This window comes from Bufo bufo, chromosome 6, assembly GCF_905171765.1.
Source record: "Bufo bufo chromosome 6, aBufBuf1.1, whole genome shotgun sequence".
Lineage (NCBI taxonomy): Eukaryota > Metazoa > Chordata > Amphibia > Anura > Bufonidae > Bufo > Bufo bufo.
In genome coordinates this window covers 96,596,590-96,614,437 of record NC_053394.1, presented here as the reverse complement: position 1 = coordinate 96,614,437, position 17,848 = coordinate 96,596,590, and the positions used below count along the sequence as shown (strand labels likewise).

The 17,848-nt window shown below is 43.7% G+C and overlaps 1 protein-coding gene across 4 annotated transcripts in view; it reads left to right on the top strand.

Annotated features, from left to right (window-relative positions):
• The window catches only part of RHOBTB1 (Rho related BTB domain containing 1), a 129,572-nt gene that overhangs the window by 91,512 nt on the left and 20,212 nt on the right, over window positions 1-17,848 (top strand). For all 4 annotated transcript variants that reach the window (XM_040439092.1, XM_040439094.1, XM_040439093.1 and 1 more), the window contains 2 exons: window positions 2,645-2,846; window positions 5,035-5,138. In XM_040439092.1, the coding sequence (XP_040295026.1) occupies window positions 2,655-2,846; window positions 5,035-5,138 (296 nt within the window). In that variant the 5' untranslated portion in view covers window positions 2,645-2,654. The remainder of the gene's footprint in view (window positions 1-2,644; window positions 2,847-5,034; window positions 5,139-17,848) is intronic.

Below are 17,848 nucleotides of genomic sequence, written 5' to 3'. Positions count from 1 at the left end.
CCCTATAAGACCCCCCAGCCTCAGATCAGACCTTCATAATACCCTCCCTAGCCTCAGATCAGCCCCCATCAGACCCTCCCCAGCCTCAGATCAGCCCCCATCAGCCCCCCTAGTCTCAGATCAGACCCCTATCAAACCCCAGCCTCAGATCAGACACCCCCAGCCTCAGATCAGACCCTCCCAAGCCTCAGATCAGACCCCCATCAGACCCTCCCCACCCTCCTTTAGCCTCAGATCAGCCCCAATCAGACATCAGATCAGATACTGTATTTAAGATAAACAAATAAACTTACCTCTCCAGCTCCGTACGGCGCTGCCTCTTGGCAGATTCACTTACCCTCCCTGTTCTTCTTCCTGCCGCACTATATTGTCACCTCACACCGCACAGCGTCAGGTCATAGTGCACGTCTACGTGCACTGCGTCCTGACGCTGGATGTGTCAGGACACAGTGTGGGGCTGAAAGAAGACCAGGGAAGGTGAGGACAGCCAGTGCAGTGCTGTTCTCACCTTCCTGTGCCTCCCGTATGCTAATGACCGCTTCCATAATGGAAGGGGTCATAAGCATTTTCACATTATGTTCTGGCAGGGGGCCGGGGGCCACATGAAATGATACCGTGGGCCGCATACGGCCCTCGGGCCGGAGGTTCCCCACCCCTGCTCTAGAATAAAGGGACCTCCGCCTCCCTTGCAAGCACTGTTCCTCGTCATCTACCTTGGGGACCTCCAGTGATAGATTTCTCTTGGATTTTCTGCCATAACACCTCTATTTTAGCTGTTCACACCAGCGAGTGAGTGCACGGTTTCTAGAAAATTAAGTACAGATCATGTTTTCTAGAAAGCAGCAAGCAAAGATCGCCTCTCATAAGGCATTGTAATATTAGCATAATATCTCTTGGTGCTGGTTAACAAGCTCTGAGAATAGACGTGTGGACTAGAAAGCAGAAAAGCTGAAGTGGTGTAATAACTTATTTCCTATGGGAGTATGTGTAGAAAATGAACAGATATAATTACTGCACTGCAGTAAAAGCCCAGAAATATTCTGTGTAGACGGAAAGACAAGCAAAATGTATATCCTGGAAGTGATTGTTAGGACGCCATGGGTTTTATCTAAGAATATCCCAGGAGTTGTTACCATGCCCGCTGTGATATCATTTACATGAAATATTTCTAGAACACTGGGATTGTATTGTTGGGTTATTTCCAGCGTGTTTGCTTCTTTTTCCCAATTATTTAATTTTTGGTCCTGAAATATAAAATTTTATTTTTATTTATATTCTTACCCATTGGGATGACGGTATAACCGCTCTGTTGTTCTGTTGATAGGCCTAGATAAAGATGTCCACAGAAGAGCGTCACACTTATCAGTGTAATGTATGATGCTCTAAGGGTACTTTCACACTTGGCACTGAGTTCCGTCCTAGGGGCTCAATACCGGAAAATAACTGATCAGTTTTATCCCCATGCATTCTGAATGGAGAGCAATCCGTTCAGGATGTCTTCAGTTCAGTCTTTTTGACTGTTCAGGACGGAGATAATACCGCAGCATGTTGCGGTTTTATCTCCGGCCAAAAAAACGGAACACTTGCCTGAATGCCAGATCCATGGCATTTTTTTTGCATAGGAATGTATTGGTGCCGGATCCGGCATTCAAATAACCGCAATGCCGGATCCGATGCGCAGACCGAAAAAAGTGTGAAAAAAAAAAAAATGCCGGATCCGTTTTTCCGGATGACACCGGAATGCAGGATCCTGATCAGTCTTACAAATGCCATCAGTTGGCATACGTTTTGACGGATCGGCAGGCCGTTCCGGCGACGGAACTGCCTGCCGGATTCCTCTGCCGCAAGTGTGAAAGTAGCCTAATTTAAGTCATTCATTCCTTTTCCTCTCTGTTCGGAGTGAATGGACTGATTGAGAATGTCAAGCGAGACTAAAAGTCCAAACAAAGGAGAACGTTATCATCCAGGACAGTAAGTAGAATACATGGAGCGACTTCAAAAAATCGTATCCTGAAAGTCATCCACCAGTTATTTTGTGGAAAAAAACAAAACGGAATATTCACCTGTAGGCTGTTAATATGTGATCAAAATTTTGATATTGATGGTCTGTCTTCAGAATAAGTCATCAGATCAATGGGGGTCCAACTTCTGGCCTCTTCTTAGGCCATGTGACGTCATATTCATCAGTCACATGGCATAGGCACAGGTCAGTGCCATTCAAGCCAATGGAGCTGAGGTGAGATACCAAGCATCGCCACTATCCAATGTGTTTGGAAAACTGCAAGGAGGCTGTGGCGCTCACTGGAAGGCCGTGTCCTCCTCAAATATCTGGTTGGCGGGGGTTTCAGACTACCAGATGATCTGGTATTGTTGACCTATTCTGAGGATAGGTCATTAATATCAGAATCTAGTAAAACCCTTTAAATACTTGCTGAAGTTGAACTTGTGCATGTCTGTGATGCTTACCACGCTCTCTATTTTCTGTAAATGCAGACCGGTATGTTTGGAGAAAACAAGTGGAGTCGTGGTGTTTACTCTATCTGCCATACGGCGCTCCAGTATAAAGGGAGGAACAGACCTCTCGTCTTCAGTTGTAGAGTGTAATGTTCCTGCCTTACTCATCTCACCATTGTCTTCCTTTTAGGGCTGTATAAATGGACACTGATATGGACTACGAACGACCCAATGTCGAAACCATCAAGTGTGTGGTCGTTGGGGACAATGCAGTGGGCAAGACACGGCTTATCTGCGCCAGAGCTTGTAACACTACATTAACTCAGTACCAGCTGCTGGCCACCCACGTACCGACAGTATGGGCAATAGATCAGTACCGCGTATGTCAAGAGGTAAGTACCTGCCTAATTCTGAAGATGCCAATAGCCTGACCTCTCTCACACACAGGTCACATTACCAGAGTTCTCTTTCTGCTATTTATCTGCAGGTCATTAGTCTGAAGCAGGAGATATATTGGTTGTGCCACTTCTCTTTTTGTCATTTTATTGTTTGATTTACTGTAACCATTTATTCTTTTGCCACATAACTAAAAAGTAAAAGACCGAACAAGAAGAAAAAAGAAATACATACACACACACACAGCTAGCCATAGCTTATAGAAGGAAAATTTAGGAAAATTTGCAAATACACAAACCAATATTATATACTAAGGAATTTTACTACCTCACCTATATTGTGAATACGGACAGAAGAAAAGTCTGAGTAAATCAGAACTGTGTTTTCTGTTGACACCACTAAAAAGCTATCCCCTACTGTCAAAGTCGCTTTCACTTTGAAAGGGAGAAGCTCAGGTAGTAGAAATATAGTAAGGTGTTTTAAAGGGTTATTCCCATTTTGGACATTTATGGCATATCCACAAACTCTGGCACTTACACCAACCTCTGCGTTGGCTGTGGGAGTCGGGGGGGCCACTGCTCTTGATGGGTGCGGAACATGCACCTTTCAGACATTTATGGTGTATATACTGTGGATATGCCATAAATGTCCAAGTCGGATATAAGCCTTTAACACTTACCTTTTGTAAATGGATTAAAACAGGCTTTAAAGAGGCATTAACATTAGAGACACTGTAGGGGTACTTTCTCACTTGCGTCAAAGTTTTCCGGTATTGAGTTCCGTCCTAGGGGCTCAATACCGGAAAAAAACGGATCAGTTTTATCCTAATGCATTCTGAATGGAGAACAATCCGTTCAGGATGTCTTCAGTTCAGTCCTTTTACGGTATTTGGACAGAGAAAAAAAACCGCAGCATGCTGCATTTTTCTCTCCGGCCCAAAATCCTGAACACATGCATTAAAATAGCCGCATTGACGGATCCGGTCTGCGCATGCGCAGACCTTTAAAAATGTTTAAAAAAAAATAAACACCAGATCCGTTTTTCCGGATGACGCCGAAGAGACGGTTACGATATTGCAATGCATTCGTCTACAAATGCTGTCTGTTTGCATACAGATTGCCGAATCCGGCAGGCAGTTCTGGCAACGGAACTGCCTGCCGGAATCCAGCAACACAAGTGTGAAAGTAACCTAACAATGGACATCAAGAAAAGAACGTGTTGGTTATCCTACTGCTAGGTAGTGCTGACAATGATGGTCCAATTTCCTGCATGTATCCTGGGAGCATAGTACATAGTGTGCGCCCCCGTGCTACAGACCACAAATAGCGGTCCTTAATGCACGGGCATCGGGTCCCCGATCCACAAGATTCAGTCCACACCGCAAAAATAGTACATGTTCCACTTTTTGTGGTGCGGAAGCACGGGCCGAAATCTGACTGAAGCGCTCTGTAGTGATTCCGAGAGCTTCCGCTCAGTGCCTCCGGTCCGCACCGCTCCGAATCTTGCTGATTGTGGACCCACTTAAGTGAATGGGCACACGACTGGTGCCCGTATATTGCGGACCCGCTGTTTTGAGCCCTTACTGTTTTTTGTTTTTGTTAGTTTTTTCCATGACCTTCCCATGTTGCTCCAAAAGGTGTGGATTTGTTACGGTTCAGCTTAAATAGCAATGTACCACATGGTTTACAGTACATTAAAGGGGTTATCCAACATCATACAACAGTCCCCCACCCCCCCATGTGCCGGGCACCTCAGAGGGAATATACTTGCCGTGCTCCTGGTCCCCGCACCGCTGCTGCTTTTTCTCCCTGTACACGGATGAAAACATCCAGTGTCGGGAAGGGGGGGGGGGGGGGAGCAGCCAATGGCAGATGGGACGCTAGGGAGGCTCGTCCCCGTCCCCACCTGGACCAGGTACGGCGTGTGGAGCAGGGTAAGTATATTTTCTCTGAGGGGCCCGGCACATGGGGGGGGGGCTGCTTTTCTCCTGTAGCCTCCTTGTCCTGTACACCCTATAATGTCTGCTGGCTAATGTATAGCTGTAATGTGATATTTAATAGTCTGGAATATTACATTTCAGCAAAGATTTTGTGATGTCACCGAAAATAGTGCACAATCTGCAGAAATTTGAGCAGAGTTTGCTGCAGCAATAAACGTGTGATATTATATTTGTCTTTTCTTAAGGTCCTTGAACGCTCGCGGGATGTTGTGGACGAGGTGAGCGTCTCTCTCAGGTTGTGGGACACCTTTGGGGATCATCACAAGGACAGGCGTTTTGCCTATGGAAGGTAAACACTAGTGCTTACTCCCTAACCTAGCAAGCAATGTACATTGAGGTTAGATTTGACAGTGACCAAATGATGATGTTTTTTTTACGCTTTAATAGTGCTGAAATCAAAGACTGGGATCCCATTTCAGAGTAGGCATGTCTGATATACAGTACTGTAGCATTTAGGTATAAAAGAGGCAAACCATTCCCATGATAGTCATAGCTTTCTTCTGTTCCATAGTAGTTCAATAACTATAAATCAGGAAGCATCTTCTAAATTCTTAGGCTGGGGTCACACCTGAGCGTTTTACAGCGCGTACGATCTCGCTGTAAAACACCCGACGCTCAAACAAGTTCTTGAGCTTCTTTGGGGCGTCTTGTCGTGCGTTCCCGTACATAGACTTCAGCGGGAACGCGCGACAATGGGCGTTCGCTTGTTCCGGAGCCGCGTCTGTACATGCGCATACAGAGCGCTCCATCCCGTACACTCAGGTCTGAACCCAGCCTTATAGATGGCGATAAGGTCATGTGACTGGAGCTTCCAAGCTTCAATGGTTCTCTGAAGTAATGTGATAATCATCTTGATTTATTTCAGAGCTAATGGTGGCCAATACTGTGCCCATATGGGTTATAACTCTGCTCCCGCATCTTCTACAATACTTAAAGAGATTTTCCGAGATTTTTTTTTTTTATGACCTTTCCTCGGGATATGTTATCAATATCAGATCGGCGTGGGTCCGGCACCCAGCACCTACATCTATCAGCTGGTTGAAGGGTAGGCCGCGCACCGTGCCAGCGAAGCCTGCTCTTCAAGCTTCTTCCTGTACACTTAAGCGATGTAGACGGAGAGCAGGTAAACAATGAAGGGAAGGCCAGCTGATCGGCAGGCGTGCCGGGTGTTGGACCTCCAACCATCTGTTATTGATGACCTATCCTGAGGAAAGGGGCTATCTATTTAAAGAGGTTATCCCGGGGCGGAGCTAAGCACGGCATGTGAGCAGACGCAAGGCTGCTGAGCTCCTCTGCATTATCGGCAAATACATCCTGTAAACGGGCGAACATAGCTCACAAACAACCCCTAATCTACTTCTGGGCCGTTACTGACCTGTCCGGTGTGCAGCAGAGCCGAAAAATCGCGGCCATGAAGATAAAAAAGGACGCCAAAAGCGGGGACAGAGATATTCAAGATGGCGGAGCGGCAACCCCAGGCCGACAGAGCCGCTTGGGGGAGGTGCAGAGAGATACAGCGGTGAGGCTGGAGAAGTATGCCAGGACACCGATGTCACAGAGCACCAGGGGTATGAATAAAAGGCAGACACAAATGTCAGAAGAACTGCTGACAGATGATGTGGCTGAAAAAGAAGCAGCTGCAGGGGAGCACAGTACTAAATCCAACAGGTACAATGCCCTGCAGTCAGAAGATGATGACATAGACACAGGGGAGCAGGACTCTGACTCTGATGAACCCACCCTGAAAGATGTTATGCATGCTATATCAAAGTGTGGCAAATCACTGAATGCTCTCACTGTGCAAGTGGGTGCTATAAAGGAGGATGTCACTATAGTCCGCCATGACATGAAAAAGTTGGCAGAGCGCACCTCAGCTTTGGAGGAAAGAATGGGAGCAGTTGAGGATGCCATACCACCCATGAAGCGTGATGCTACAGAATATATGCGACGTCTAGACATTATTGCGGCTAAACAAGATGACCTAGAGAACCGGTCACGCCGTAACAATATAAGGTTGGTGGGAGTGCCTGAAAAAACCGAAGGGGCTAATCCTACAGACTTTTTTGAAACCTGGTTAAAAGAAAAATTTGGGGAGGCAGCGCTGACACCACTATTTGCGGTCGAAAGGGCTCATAGAGTTCCAACTCGCCCGTTGCCTCCGGGCGCACCCCCGAGACCAGTCTTGATGAAAATATTACATTACAAGGACCGGGACATTCTATTGAGAAAAGCCAGAGATGTGGCTGACCTTACCATTAATGGGCAAAAGGTGGCGCTCTTTCCAGATTTCTCTCAGGAAGTGCAAAAAAGAAGAGCTAAATTCCTGGACATTAAACGTCGCCTTAGGGCGTTGAATGTATCCTATTCCATGATCTACCCAGCCAAGCTAAGAATTGTCGCACTGGGAAATACAACATTTCATGAGGATCCGAAGGAGGCGCTGAGATGGCTGGATCGACATGAACGGCAACTGGCGGAGAACAACAGATGAAGTTATCCGAGATGATAAAGAACATGCTCTCGTATGGACGCACTTTTTGCTTATCATCTGGCAGAATGAGTATATATGGGCGTGATTGGAGGATATGAATGCTGTAATGGTTGCATAACAGTTGTTATAAGGTTGGAATATGCATCAGAGTATTTAGCAGGTTTCAGTAGCCCGTTAATATTAATATCACTATATATGAAAATGCAGAGGGAGCAAGTAGACCTATAAGGTAAAGGAGGGATTTATACTACATAAACAATTTAAGTGTTGATAAGTTTTTAGGATTAGCCAACCCAGTTACTAAGGGTAAAGTGCTGACTAGTGCTAGGCCTCAGCAGCGGGTGCTGTTTTATCCCACGGGCCAATCAAACGGTGTTGTAGTGGGGACTCGTGGAGGAGGTTGAAGCACTAACCTTGTCTTTTTAGAGACAAAACTGTTAAAGGGGAAGTTACCAGTTGTTTGTTCAGATACTGCGACCATGATGGTTCAGACTAACTATGTTAGAGCTTGGTTTGTATACCATACACCAGAGAAATGTCTTGATATGTCTTATATTTATATAGGGTTCTACCCGAAAAATATGTGTGCAACGTGTAGGGATGGCAGGAACAATTAAATTTGTTAGTTGGAATGTCAGAGGGGTAAAAGATAATAACAAGAGAAAGGCAATATTGGATGGCATGAGGCAATGCCACCCCGTGATCTGTTGCTTACAGGAAACACATTTGTCTAAAGAACAGACATCGCTGCTCAGTCCCCGTTGGGCGGGGCATTGTTTTCATGCTACCTATTCCACATATGCAAGGGGTGTGAGTGTTCTCATACACAGGAATATACCATTTAAATGCCTATCCCAAAAAATAGATACTGAAGGGAGATTTATATGTTTATATTGTACTGTATTTAATACAAGATGTGTTATAATAGGAATGTATATACCGCCGCCGTATTCCCCTACTGTGCTCAGAACTGCTCTGGGTTTTATGACGGATCTACCAGAGGTCCCGGTTTTAATGTTAGGAGATTTCAATACGGTAATACATACTGATATGGATAGAATGAGTGGGGGTCCACAATCTGCGGGGGGTGGTGTCACTCAGTTTGGTAAATTAATTCAGGAGGTCTCCCTGTTGGATTACTGGAGGATGAAACATCCACAAACAAAACAATATTCATGCTATTCTACAACATATGGTTCCTTGTCAAGGATAGATATGATATTGGGTAATGAGAGCATGGGACAATATGTCCAAAAGGTGGAATATCTCCCACGAAGGATCTCAGATCATTCCCCAGTGATGGCAACGGCTGACTTTCTTTCTTCCCAATATAAAGGCATTAAGGTATGGAAATTCAATCCATACTGGCTGCATATACTTCCAGATATTGGTGGAATAGGGGAGAAACTGAAGGAATTTTTCACACTTAATAATCCATCAGCCCCCAAAATGATAGTATGGGATACAATGAAAGCTTTCTTAAGGGGGTTATTAATAGCTGACATAAATAAAAAGAAAAATGAATCCAGGTTTAATGTACGTAGACTAATGGCTGAGGTGGAAACAACAGAAGCGGAGTACATTGTTTCACCGGACGTAACAATGGAAAAGAGATGGCGGGAGGCACAACAAAAACTGAACGACAATCTACTACAAACTGCACAAAATAAAAGGTTCTTCTCAAAACAATCCCATTATGAAGAAGGAGAGAAGGCAGGTAGGATGTTAGCATTAATCTCTAAAGCCCAACAACAAACAGCATACATAGCGGCTCTTAGGGATAGGGAGGGGAACATACACACATCATCAGAGCATATACTGAAAATCATGCACACATTTTATTCTTCTTTATATGAGACTAAGATGCGTGCAACGGATGAGGATTTGCAGGGCTTCCTACATCCGTTACATTTAAATGTCCTCTCTGAGGATCAGAGGAATATGCTTGAGGGGCCTATAACATTAAAAGAAATGGAGTTAGCCCTCTGTGATATGGCCAATAATAAAGCTCCCGGCAAAGATGGGTTACCGGTGGAAATATACAAGTCTTATGCTTCAACACTTTTGCCTCAGTTGTTGGAGGTGTGTGAAGAAGCTAAGGGTTTGGGTAGTTTACCGCTGTCTATGAATGAGGCCATAATTGTGGTGTTACCAAAACCAGGTAAAGACGTTCTAGAAGCTGATTCTTATAGACCTATATCTTTGCTTCCAGTGGATGTGAAGATCTTGGCAAAAGTGCTGGCGAATCGCTTAAATACAGTAATTACATCTCTCATACATACCGACCAAGCTGGCTTTATGCCAAATATGTCCACAGCGGTGAATATTAGGCGTCTGTTTTTAAATATTCAGGCAGGTCATGTTCACACCTCGAATGCGGCGGTCGCATCTCTTGATGCGGCCAAAGCATTTGACAGTGTGGAATGGCGGTATTTGTGGTCCGTACTCCAGAAGATGGGCTTTGGCCCAGAGTTCATAAAATGGATACAGTTATTATATGCTAGTCCTAGAGCGTCCGTAAGAGTAAATGGTAATTTATCAGACCCATTCAATATTTATAGGGGGACTAGGCAGGGGTGCCCTCTGTCACCACTATTGTTTGCGGTGGCGATAGAGCCGCTAGCTGAAGCCCTTAGAAGTGCAGGTCTAGTAAAAGGTTTTCAATATGGGAATCTTATAGAAAAAGTCGCATTATATGCAGACGACTTGTTGTTATTTTTGGAAGATTGGGAAACATCCCTTTCGGAAGCTATTAAGATTATAAATGACTTTGGCCAACTATCTGGATTGACCATAAATTGGTCAAAATCTACTGTAATGCCTTTATCTAAAACAGTGAATCCGTCTTTGCTAGTGTCATCAGATCTCAAAGTTGTTACATCCTTTACGTACTTGGGGGTGAAAATATCTACTGATACTCGAGAATATAGTGATCTGAATCTAGTACCCCTACTTGAAAAGTTCAGGAGTAAAATGCAAGCATGGACTAAGTTACCCCTTACGTTGATTGGCAGAGCCAACCTTATAAAAATGATTCTTATGCCCCAACTGTTATATCTCGTCCATAATGCTCCAATATGGATTCCAATCCGTTTTTTCCACAAGGTTAATACAATTTTTAGGGATCTTATATGGAAACGAGGTGTTCCTCGCATAAAACTAAGTACATTACAGAGGCCTAAAACGCATGGGGGACTAGCTATACCAGACCCTTGGGTGTATTATGTCGCAGCCCAACTGCAGCATATCAGGGGTTGGGGAGACAGTGAAAACCTAAACAAGACGGGAAAAATAGTGAAACACCTTATAGGGAAAAAATGTTTGCTATCAGCCTTGGAAGAGGGTACTTTTTATGATAGAGGTGCGCAATATCAGATATTGAGAGTGATACACAAAATATGGTGGAAAGCCAGGTCTATGGCTAAAATATCAGGATATACAAAATATACACCAATATGGCCGAACTATATGTATAAAGAAGTAGGTAAAGTGTCAGAAACAAAGGGGTGGGAGAGGTATGGTCTTAATAGAATGGTTCAGTTATTCTCTAATAACAATCTAAAAGAATTTGCACAACTAAAACAAGAATTTAATATACCACATAACTCTTTTTATCTTTATCTTCAGCTCAGACATGCTATACGATCGCAAATAAAACATGAAAACATTGTTCAGGCACCGAAGCATAGTATTATAGACCTCACCACAACGCAGGGGAGCACAAATGGGGTAATATCTCTTCATTACATGACCCTGATGGAAGTGCAGTATAAAAATAGGCCGTTAGGATTATATGGGAAATGGAAGTCTGACATTGGAGATCTAACTGAGGACTTATGGGAGGAAGTAATGAAGAATTTTCAAACCATAGCAGTGAGTGAAGCACAACGGGTATCACAATTGTACCTGATGCACAGGGTATACAGAACCCCGGTTTTGTTGAAAAAGATGGGATATAGAGCAGATGACTGTTGCCCGAGGTGTAATAGGCATAACGCTGATCTAATCCATCTGATGTGGAATTGTCCAAAGCTTAGGAGATACTGGATGGATGTTGTGAACTTGATAAATGTTGTGTTCCAAACTAACATAGAGGTTGCACCACTAGTGTGTGTTTTAGGATGTGTTAAAGTTCAGCCAGGAATGGCAAAAAAGAAAACGGCCATTATGCGTGTTTTATATCAAGCCAGGAAAAGTATTGCACAACATTGGATAGATCCAGAAGCACCTACATTGAAAGAGCTAATAGACAGGGTTCACATCTTGGTAAAGTTGGAAAGGTATGTCTATCAGAAGAGAGGAGCGGTCAAAAAATTTGAAATAGTATGGTTCTCGTGGTTGAGATATTACAACATTAATTAATAGTATATTGGGTGGAAAATGTCCAAAATATTGTATGCTGGATTATTTTATTTTATTTCTTGCCTGTTGGGAAGAATGGTGACCATTTATATGTTGGATGGATGAAAGATGAATATGTGAGCTGTTGAAGACAAGGGATGGAATGGCGGTCACGGAAGATATATGGGAGAGAGTATGTTAATGGTGTATGGTGTTACAAAGACTATCACGGAAATGACTCTGGACTTTACTTGGTCGCAGGACTGAAGAAGGGGTGGGTGGGAAGAGGGGGGTGGGTGGGTGTAAGGGGTAGTTACTGTAATAATATTTTGTTTTTATGAAAATCAAATAAAAATTATCTGATTTAAAAAAAAATAAAGAGGTTATCCCATGATTAATGTAAAAAATGGAAATCCGATATCATATAGTACATTGCAGTCTCTTTCTAACAAAGCTAGAACCAGCCCTGTACCTCACATGGATCCAGAGATCTCCCCATTAATTGCTCTGCTAGATTTATATCAAGCTGACAGCTCAGGGGGAGTGTCTTTTCTGCTGCATCTCTCTCCCTATCACAGCTCAGGAGGCAGTTGAAGGAAGAAACTGAGCATGTGCGGCCGTCTCAGCAGGCCGGACAAAGAAATAAGAAATAGAAAAACAGCAGGTGGCGCAATACAGATACATTTTATTGAATAACTCAGTGGCTATACCAAATTTTCAATTGCATGCAATTAAAAAAGTATTCAGATCCAGGTGCTGGTTTGAAAACTATTGAATATTTCTCGTGGGACATCCCCTTTAAATAACACATACACCCTTTAAAAAGAATGAAGTAGTGGCGTTCTTGGGAGTTACGTAAGCGCTCCCTGCTCTTCTTTTTACAGGTCACATTGGTAGGACCCACTCCCGTCAGGTATTTATGGCGTACCCTGTGCATATGCTGTAAATTTATACGATTTAAACTGCACCAAAACTTAGGTCCTAGTCCCTGATTTTTATTTATATTCTTGTTGCAAAAAGTTATCATCGACCAGTGCCAGATAAGGTAAGGCTGAAAACCTTCAAAAACCAGTCAGTTTTGGCTAATTCTTCTTATGTCAATCCTCACCATCTGTCGTCAGACCCTAGTCTGCTTATACTGAGGGTCAACCGTAGGAATAAGTCCTACTTGCAAGCTGTTGACAGAAAGGTAACCCCATGGAGGCTCAGCTTCCTCGAATGCGAGTAAAGATTTAATTACTTAACAGTGCTCACTTGGGATTAAATATAGTCTGGAATCTACGTGCAAAAATGCAGGGACGCTCCCACCAGCAGGTGCCTCTCTCTCCTTGGGTCATATTAGGGCCTGTCATATCTCAAGTCACGGGACAATGTGCATTACACAGATCTATATTTCCAGCACAAGCATTACAAACATCCCTTTGTTTCATATACAGTAGGTGCTATGATGTATATCAGCGTCCAGTTTTAGAGACGCCGAAAGGCAATAAAAGCAAGTTCTCTGATGCCGTCTATGGACAGTGTCATCTCTATAACCTTTGCACCAAATTTACAACATGAGTAAACAGTGTATTTCACATTGGATTTATGTTTGTAGTCACCACTGACTCTAAGATAGAAGTTTAAACTAAGTAAACAAGTAATGGATACATAACCTCATGGAGCTGCCCAGTACCATAAATTTAACGACTCATTTAATTTTAAAGGGTTTCTACCACCTCGTTTTGAGAAATTTAGCTGTCAGACACTACTGATCCGCTAGTGTCTGCTCTACCAAGCAATGCTATTATAATAGCTTTTTGTGCAGCCGTTTCCATAAAAAACGAACTTTTATCGATATCCTAATGAGCCTCTAGGTGCTATGCGGGCATCTTTTCAGCACCTAGAGGCTCGGTCTACCTTCACAAAATGCCGCCCAGCGCGTCCCTCCAGCCCGCCCATCTCCTCTGGAATGCGATCCTCCCTCTGAGTCAGCGGACGAATTCTCGCGCATGCGCCGTGCGCGTCTGTCTTCGGCGCAGTTAATGTCTGACCGCTTTCTGCACAGACATCTCCACGGTCAGACATTAACTGCGCCTGTTTTTTATGGAAACGGCTGCACAAAAAGCTATTATAATAGCATTGTTTGGTAGAGCAGACACTAGCGGATCGCTAGTGTCTGACAGCTAAATTTCTCAAAACGAGGTGGTAGAAACCCTTTAATGTTTAGCATTGCCTTGCAACCTGAATGTTCCAGCAGTGTCTGGAGAACAAAATACAGGCTGTACCTATGGGTGATTACAAGAATAATACCCTTTTTCTTATACGTCAGCATAGGTACCTTGTAGAGAACAGATTCGGATTTTGTATTTGCATTGTATTTGGTGCATACATCTTATTAATAAATTCCAACTTAAATTTAAAGGGGCTATCTCACGCCACCTGTTCAGTAGGGCATATGGTTGTTATAGCTCATCTCGGGAGCCCTCTGTTTAAAGGCAACCTGTCACATTGAACATAGTGTCTGAGCTGCAGGCAGCAGGTTGTAGAGCAGGAGGAGCTGAGCAGATTGATATATAGTTTTATGGGAAAAGATTAAGTAAAACTTGTAATTTATACATTTAAATTCCTGCTCATTCTGGGCTTTGAAGTCAAGGAGGAGGTCCTATCAGTGATTGACAGCCTGCCCTCTATGACTGTGTATACACAGATAGCTGTCAATCACTGATAGGACCGTCTCCTTGACTTCAAAGTTCAGAATGAGCAGGAGTTTAAAGGGGTTGTGCAGCCAGTAATAGTGATGACCTGTCCTGAGGATAGGTCATCAATATCTGATTGGTGGGGGTCCGACTCTTGGTTTGAGGAGGAGGCGACGCTCGCACTACTTTCTCTTCAGAATTACACTGTGCATCGTCTCAGACCTCTTCACTTGAATAGAACAAGCACTTGTGAGGAAACTGCGCCGCCGCTGCAAATGAGATGACGTGCAGTGTAATCTTGAAGCGGAAGTAACGTTCACATGAGCGCCGGCTCCTCTTCAAAGAGCTGATCGTTGGGGGTGCCGGGAGCCAGACCCCTACCAATCAGATACTGATGACCTATCCTGGAGCTGCACAACCCCTTCAAATCAATGAAATGCAAGTTTTACTGATCCCATAAGTAGGGTTGTCTCTGGTATCGAAATTTCAATACCCAACTTTTATACCAGTATCGATTCGTTACCGGAATTTTCATTTTTTCGATACTAGGCTGCGCTGCTGCCCAGTATGTCCTCTTATGAGATAACATGGCGCTTGGCGCGTGCGCGCTATTGTTCTGTGGCCAGAATCAGTGGAGAGGGAGGGAGGGAGTCCCTCCCTCCTATGACGCGGCTGCCGCTGAGCCCAATTAAATGAGCGGCCTCTGAAGCTGCCTGCGCCACTGCCACCAATGAATGTGTGGCTAATTAAAGCAGGAGGAGGGACGGGGGAGGTAATAAAGCACTGCGCCGTCTGAGCTAGTGAGCTCAGCGAGCGGCAGCCTCCTCCTCCTTCTGAGTCTTGTGTTCTCGTCAGCGTGCTTTAGTGCACTGCACAGCCAGCGCAGGTACCCGGCCCACAATAAAGGCAGGCAAAAAACTTGTATCAGGCAGCCAGCAAGATTTGGGGTTTATTTGACTCCTTAACCCCAATGTTGCCACTACCATGTTTTAAACATGATGGGGGTTACTTATTTCCTACTTGTGCAGTCTGACACTGGCAGCAGCATAGGGTTATAGACTGTGCCAGTCAGAGTGGGAGTATTTGGAGGGACACGTGCTTCCTGGGGTTCCGTTGCGTGCCTCCGCACCGCAAAAAGATAGAACTTGCTCTGTTTGAAGTGAATGGGTCCGCATCTGTGATGTGGAACGCACACAACCAGTGCCCCGTGTATTGTGGACCCGCCGTATGGGGGCCACAATACGGCAACGGTCGTGTGAACGAGCCCTGAGAGTGACTCCTGCTCGGGTGGATCCCGCCTGTCTGTGCATTATATGGATAATGGCCAGCATGCAATGCTAGATTTCCAGCTAATCAAAGGAGGTTAGAAAAGCCAGATCAGTGGCCACGAACATGGGTGTGGTGGCTGTGCTTTCTTGTGTCTTTCTTCTGCCTTAATAGTACTTTGTGACAAAGACTTTCGGTTCCACCTATTCAATTAGTGTTCAGTCCATTCATATCCTGATCTCCCAAGCTTTGCTTTATATTATACTATTATCTCAATGGAGCATTGACTCATAATTTGGGGTGTTTAATAGCAAATTGAGGATTACAGTCTATTAATGTGAGCTTAGCATAATTTTATACCAGTGCTTGTACTTGACTGACTACAGCATCCAGCCCAACGACATCAGTTTGACGGTGGACGAAGCTTGTAGATGACATGGCCTAGATCAAAAAGCAACCACAGTACTTGCATGTACATGGCGTTATGGAAGGGCGATGGCGCAGCAATAACACATACAGTTTCTATGATCACGGCTCATGCCAATTTTTACAAGCAAAGAATAGAAAAAGGTTGTCTTACGTTTATTGCACTTGTCTTTTAAGTACTTTTCTGTGCACTCTCTGGCTTAATCAGTACTTAGCCGTGGGCAAAGTCTTAGATTGAATTTTATTTTTATTTTTTTTATGAAAAAAGAAAAAAAAAAGTTATTGGATATCTCCTAGACACTTAGAGCCCTGCCTGGGTTTGATATTTATAGCTTTCAAAGTCTTTTTTATGTTGAGGATAGAAATATGTAGAGCAGTTATATAAAGCACTTTACTTTTTAATTCTTTATTGTGGCTGGGATGGTGCTTGTCACATAGGACTTCTATAACGTACAGTATGTCTGGAGTAGTGATGACCTTCTAGCCTTAGAAATTTGAATAAAAAAAGATTGATAAAGAGTCGCTGTCCCACGTGCCGTATACCCCCTGTGAAGTGAGTGCTTCAGGGTGTTTCCCTGGTTTAAATTTATTCAACACGTTTATCAGTGTCTATTTTGACCATTATATGCTTATTTTATGCCAGTCTTCTCTTCTTAAATATTGACAATACTTAGCACAAATAGCACGCTAGTTGTATTGTTACTCACTTGGGTGTTATTCACCTTGAGGCCTGTTTATGGGCCATTAATATCACCCTTCTTTCCAGAGTGGCGCTGTCATTTGTTAGGTTGTCATATGTGAGTAGGGCCGTTTTTTGAGACGTCCTTCATGACGTTCCAGCTGTTTACGGCCCAATTTTTCTCCTTCACTTGATTACTCAAGACACGGCTGTAGGAGAAAGTTTGATATACTTCCCATTCTGAGGTTGCATGGATTGCCCTCCCGAGCACATGGCGCTCCTCTTCTGAAAATCCTGCATTTGTTGACATCATGCCCTTTACTAGGCATATGTCAATTCTGCTTTGTACGGGGTCAGAGCCATTTCTCTCCCTGGCACAGGTGGATTCAGTTCACATGCAGCAGAGGGAGGAAAAGTTCTGGCCCTGTCCACAGTGGAAGTGACTCCTTCACAGCTTACCAGCTCCCTCCTGACCCCTGCGCAGGTCACAGAGCATACCTAGAAAACTCTACTACAGAAGTCGATGAGGTCCCCTCCTTTCCATTGTGTCTATGGCCTATTTGGCTGTTTTCAAAAGACTGGAAGTCTTAACATATTTAAGGCCTAGTGGCCAGTGTGAAAACTGCAGGATAAATGTTTTTAAATATAGATAGAGACGTGAAAAAAAAAATCACAAAAACTTCTGCAAAAAAATTTGCTTAACATAAAAACAAGATTTAAACAACAGGTCATTTGCTGATGTCACATTCCCACATTAAAAAGCAGAAGCTGAAAATGTGCATACATAGGGGTACGATATCAAAGCTCTTTATATTAACAATCCATTGGCCTCTGTCAGTTGGACATGAATAGGAAAAGTTTTCAGATTATGAAGGTAAACAGTAAAGGGTTCAATTCATTGGCAGCAAGTGGAGATCTTGGTGCATGGATACACAAAGCATATTGAAAAGTTGCATAAGGTCTCATTAAATAGAAAAAAAGTTCCTAATTACAGAATTATTTTAACCTTTACTAAAGGAACGCCTATTCGCAACTTTCTTTCACCAAGCAACTTACATTCTGTTCTGTGAAGATAAAGGAGTTAAATAACTTTGCAGTTAAGGTTCAGCCATGAATGA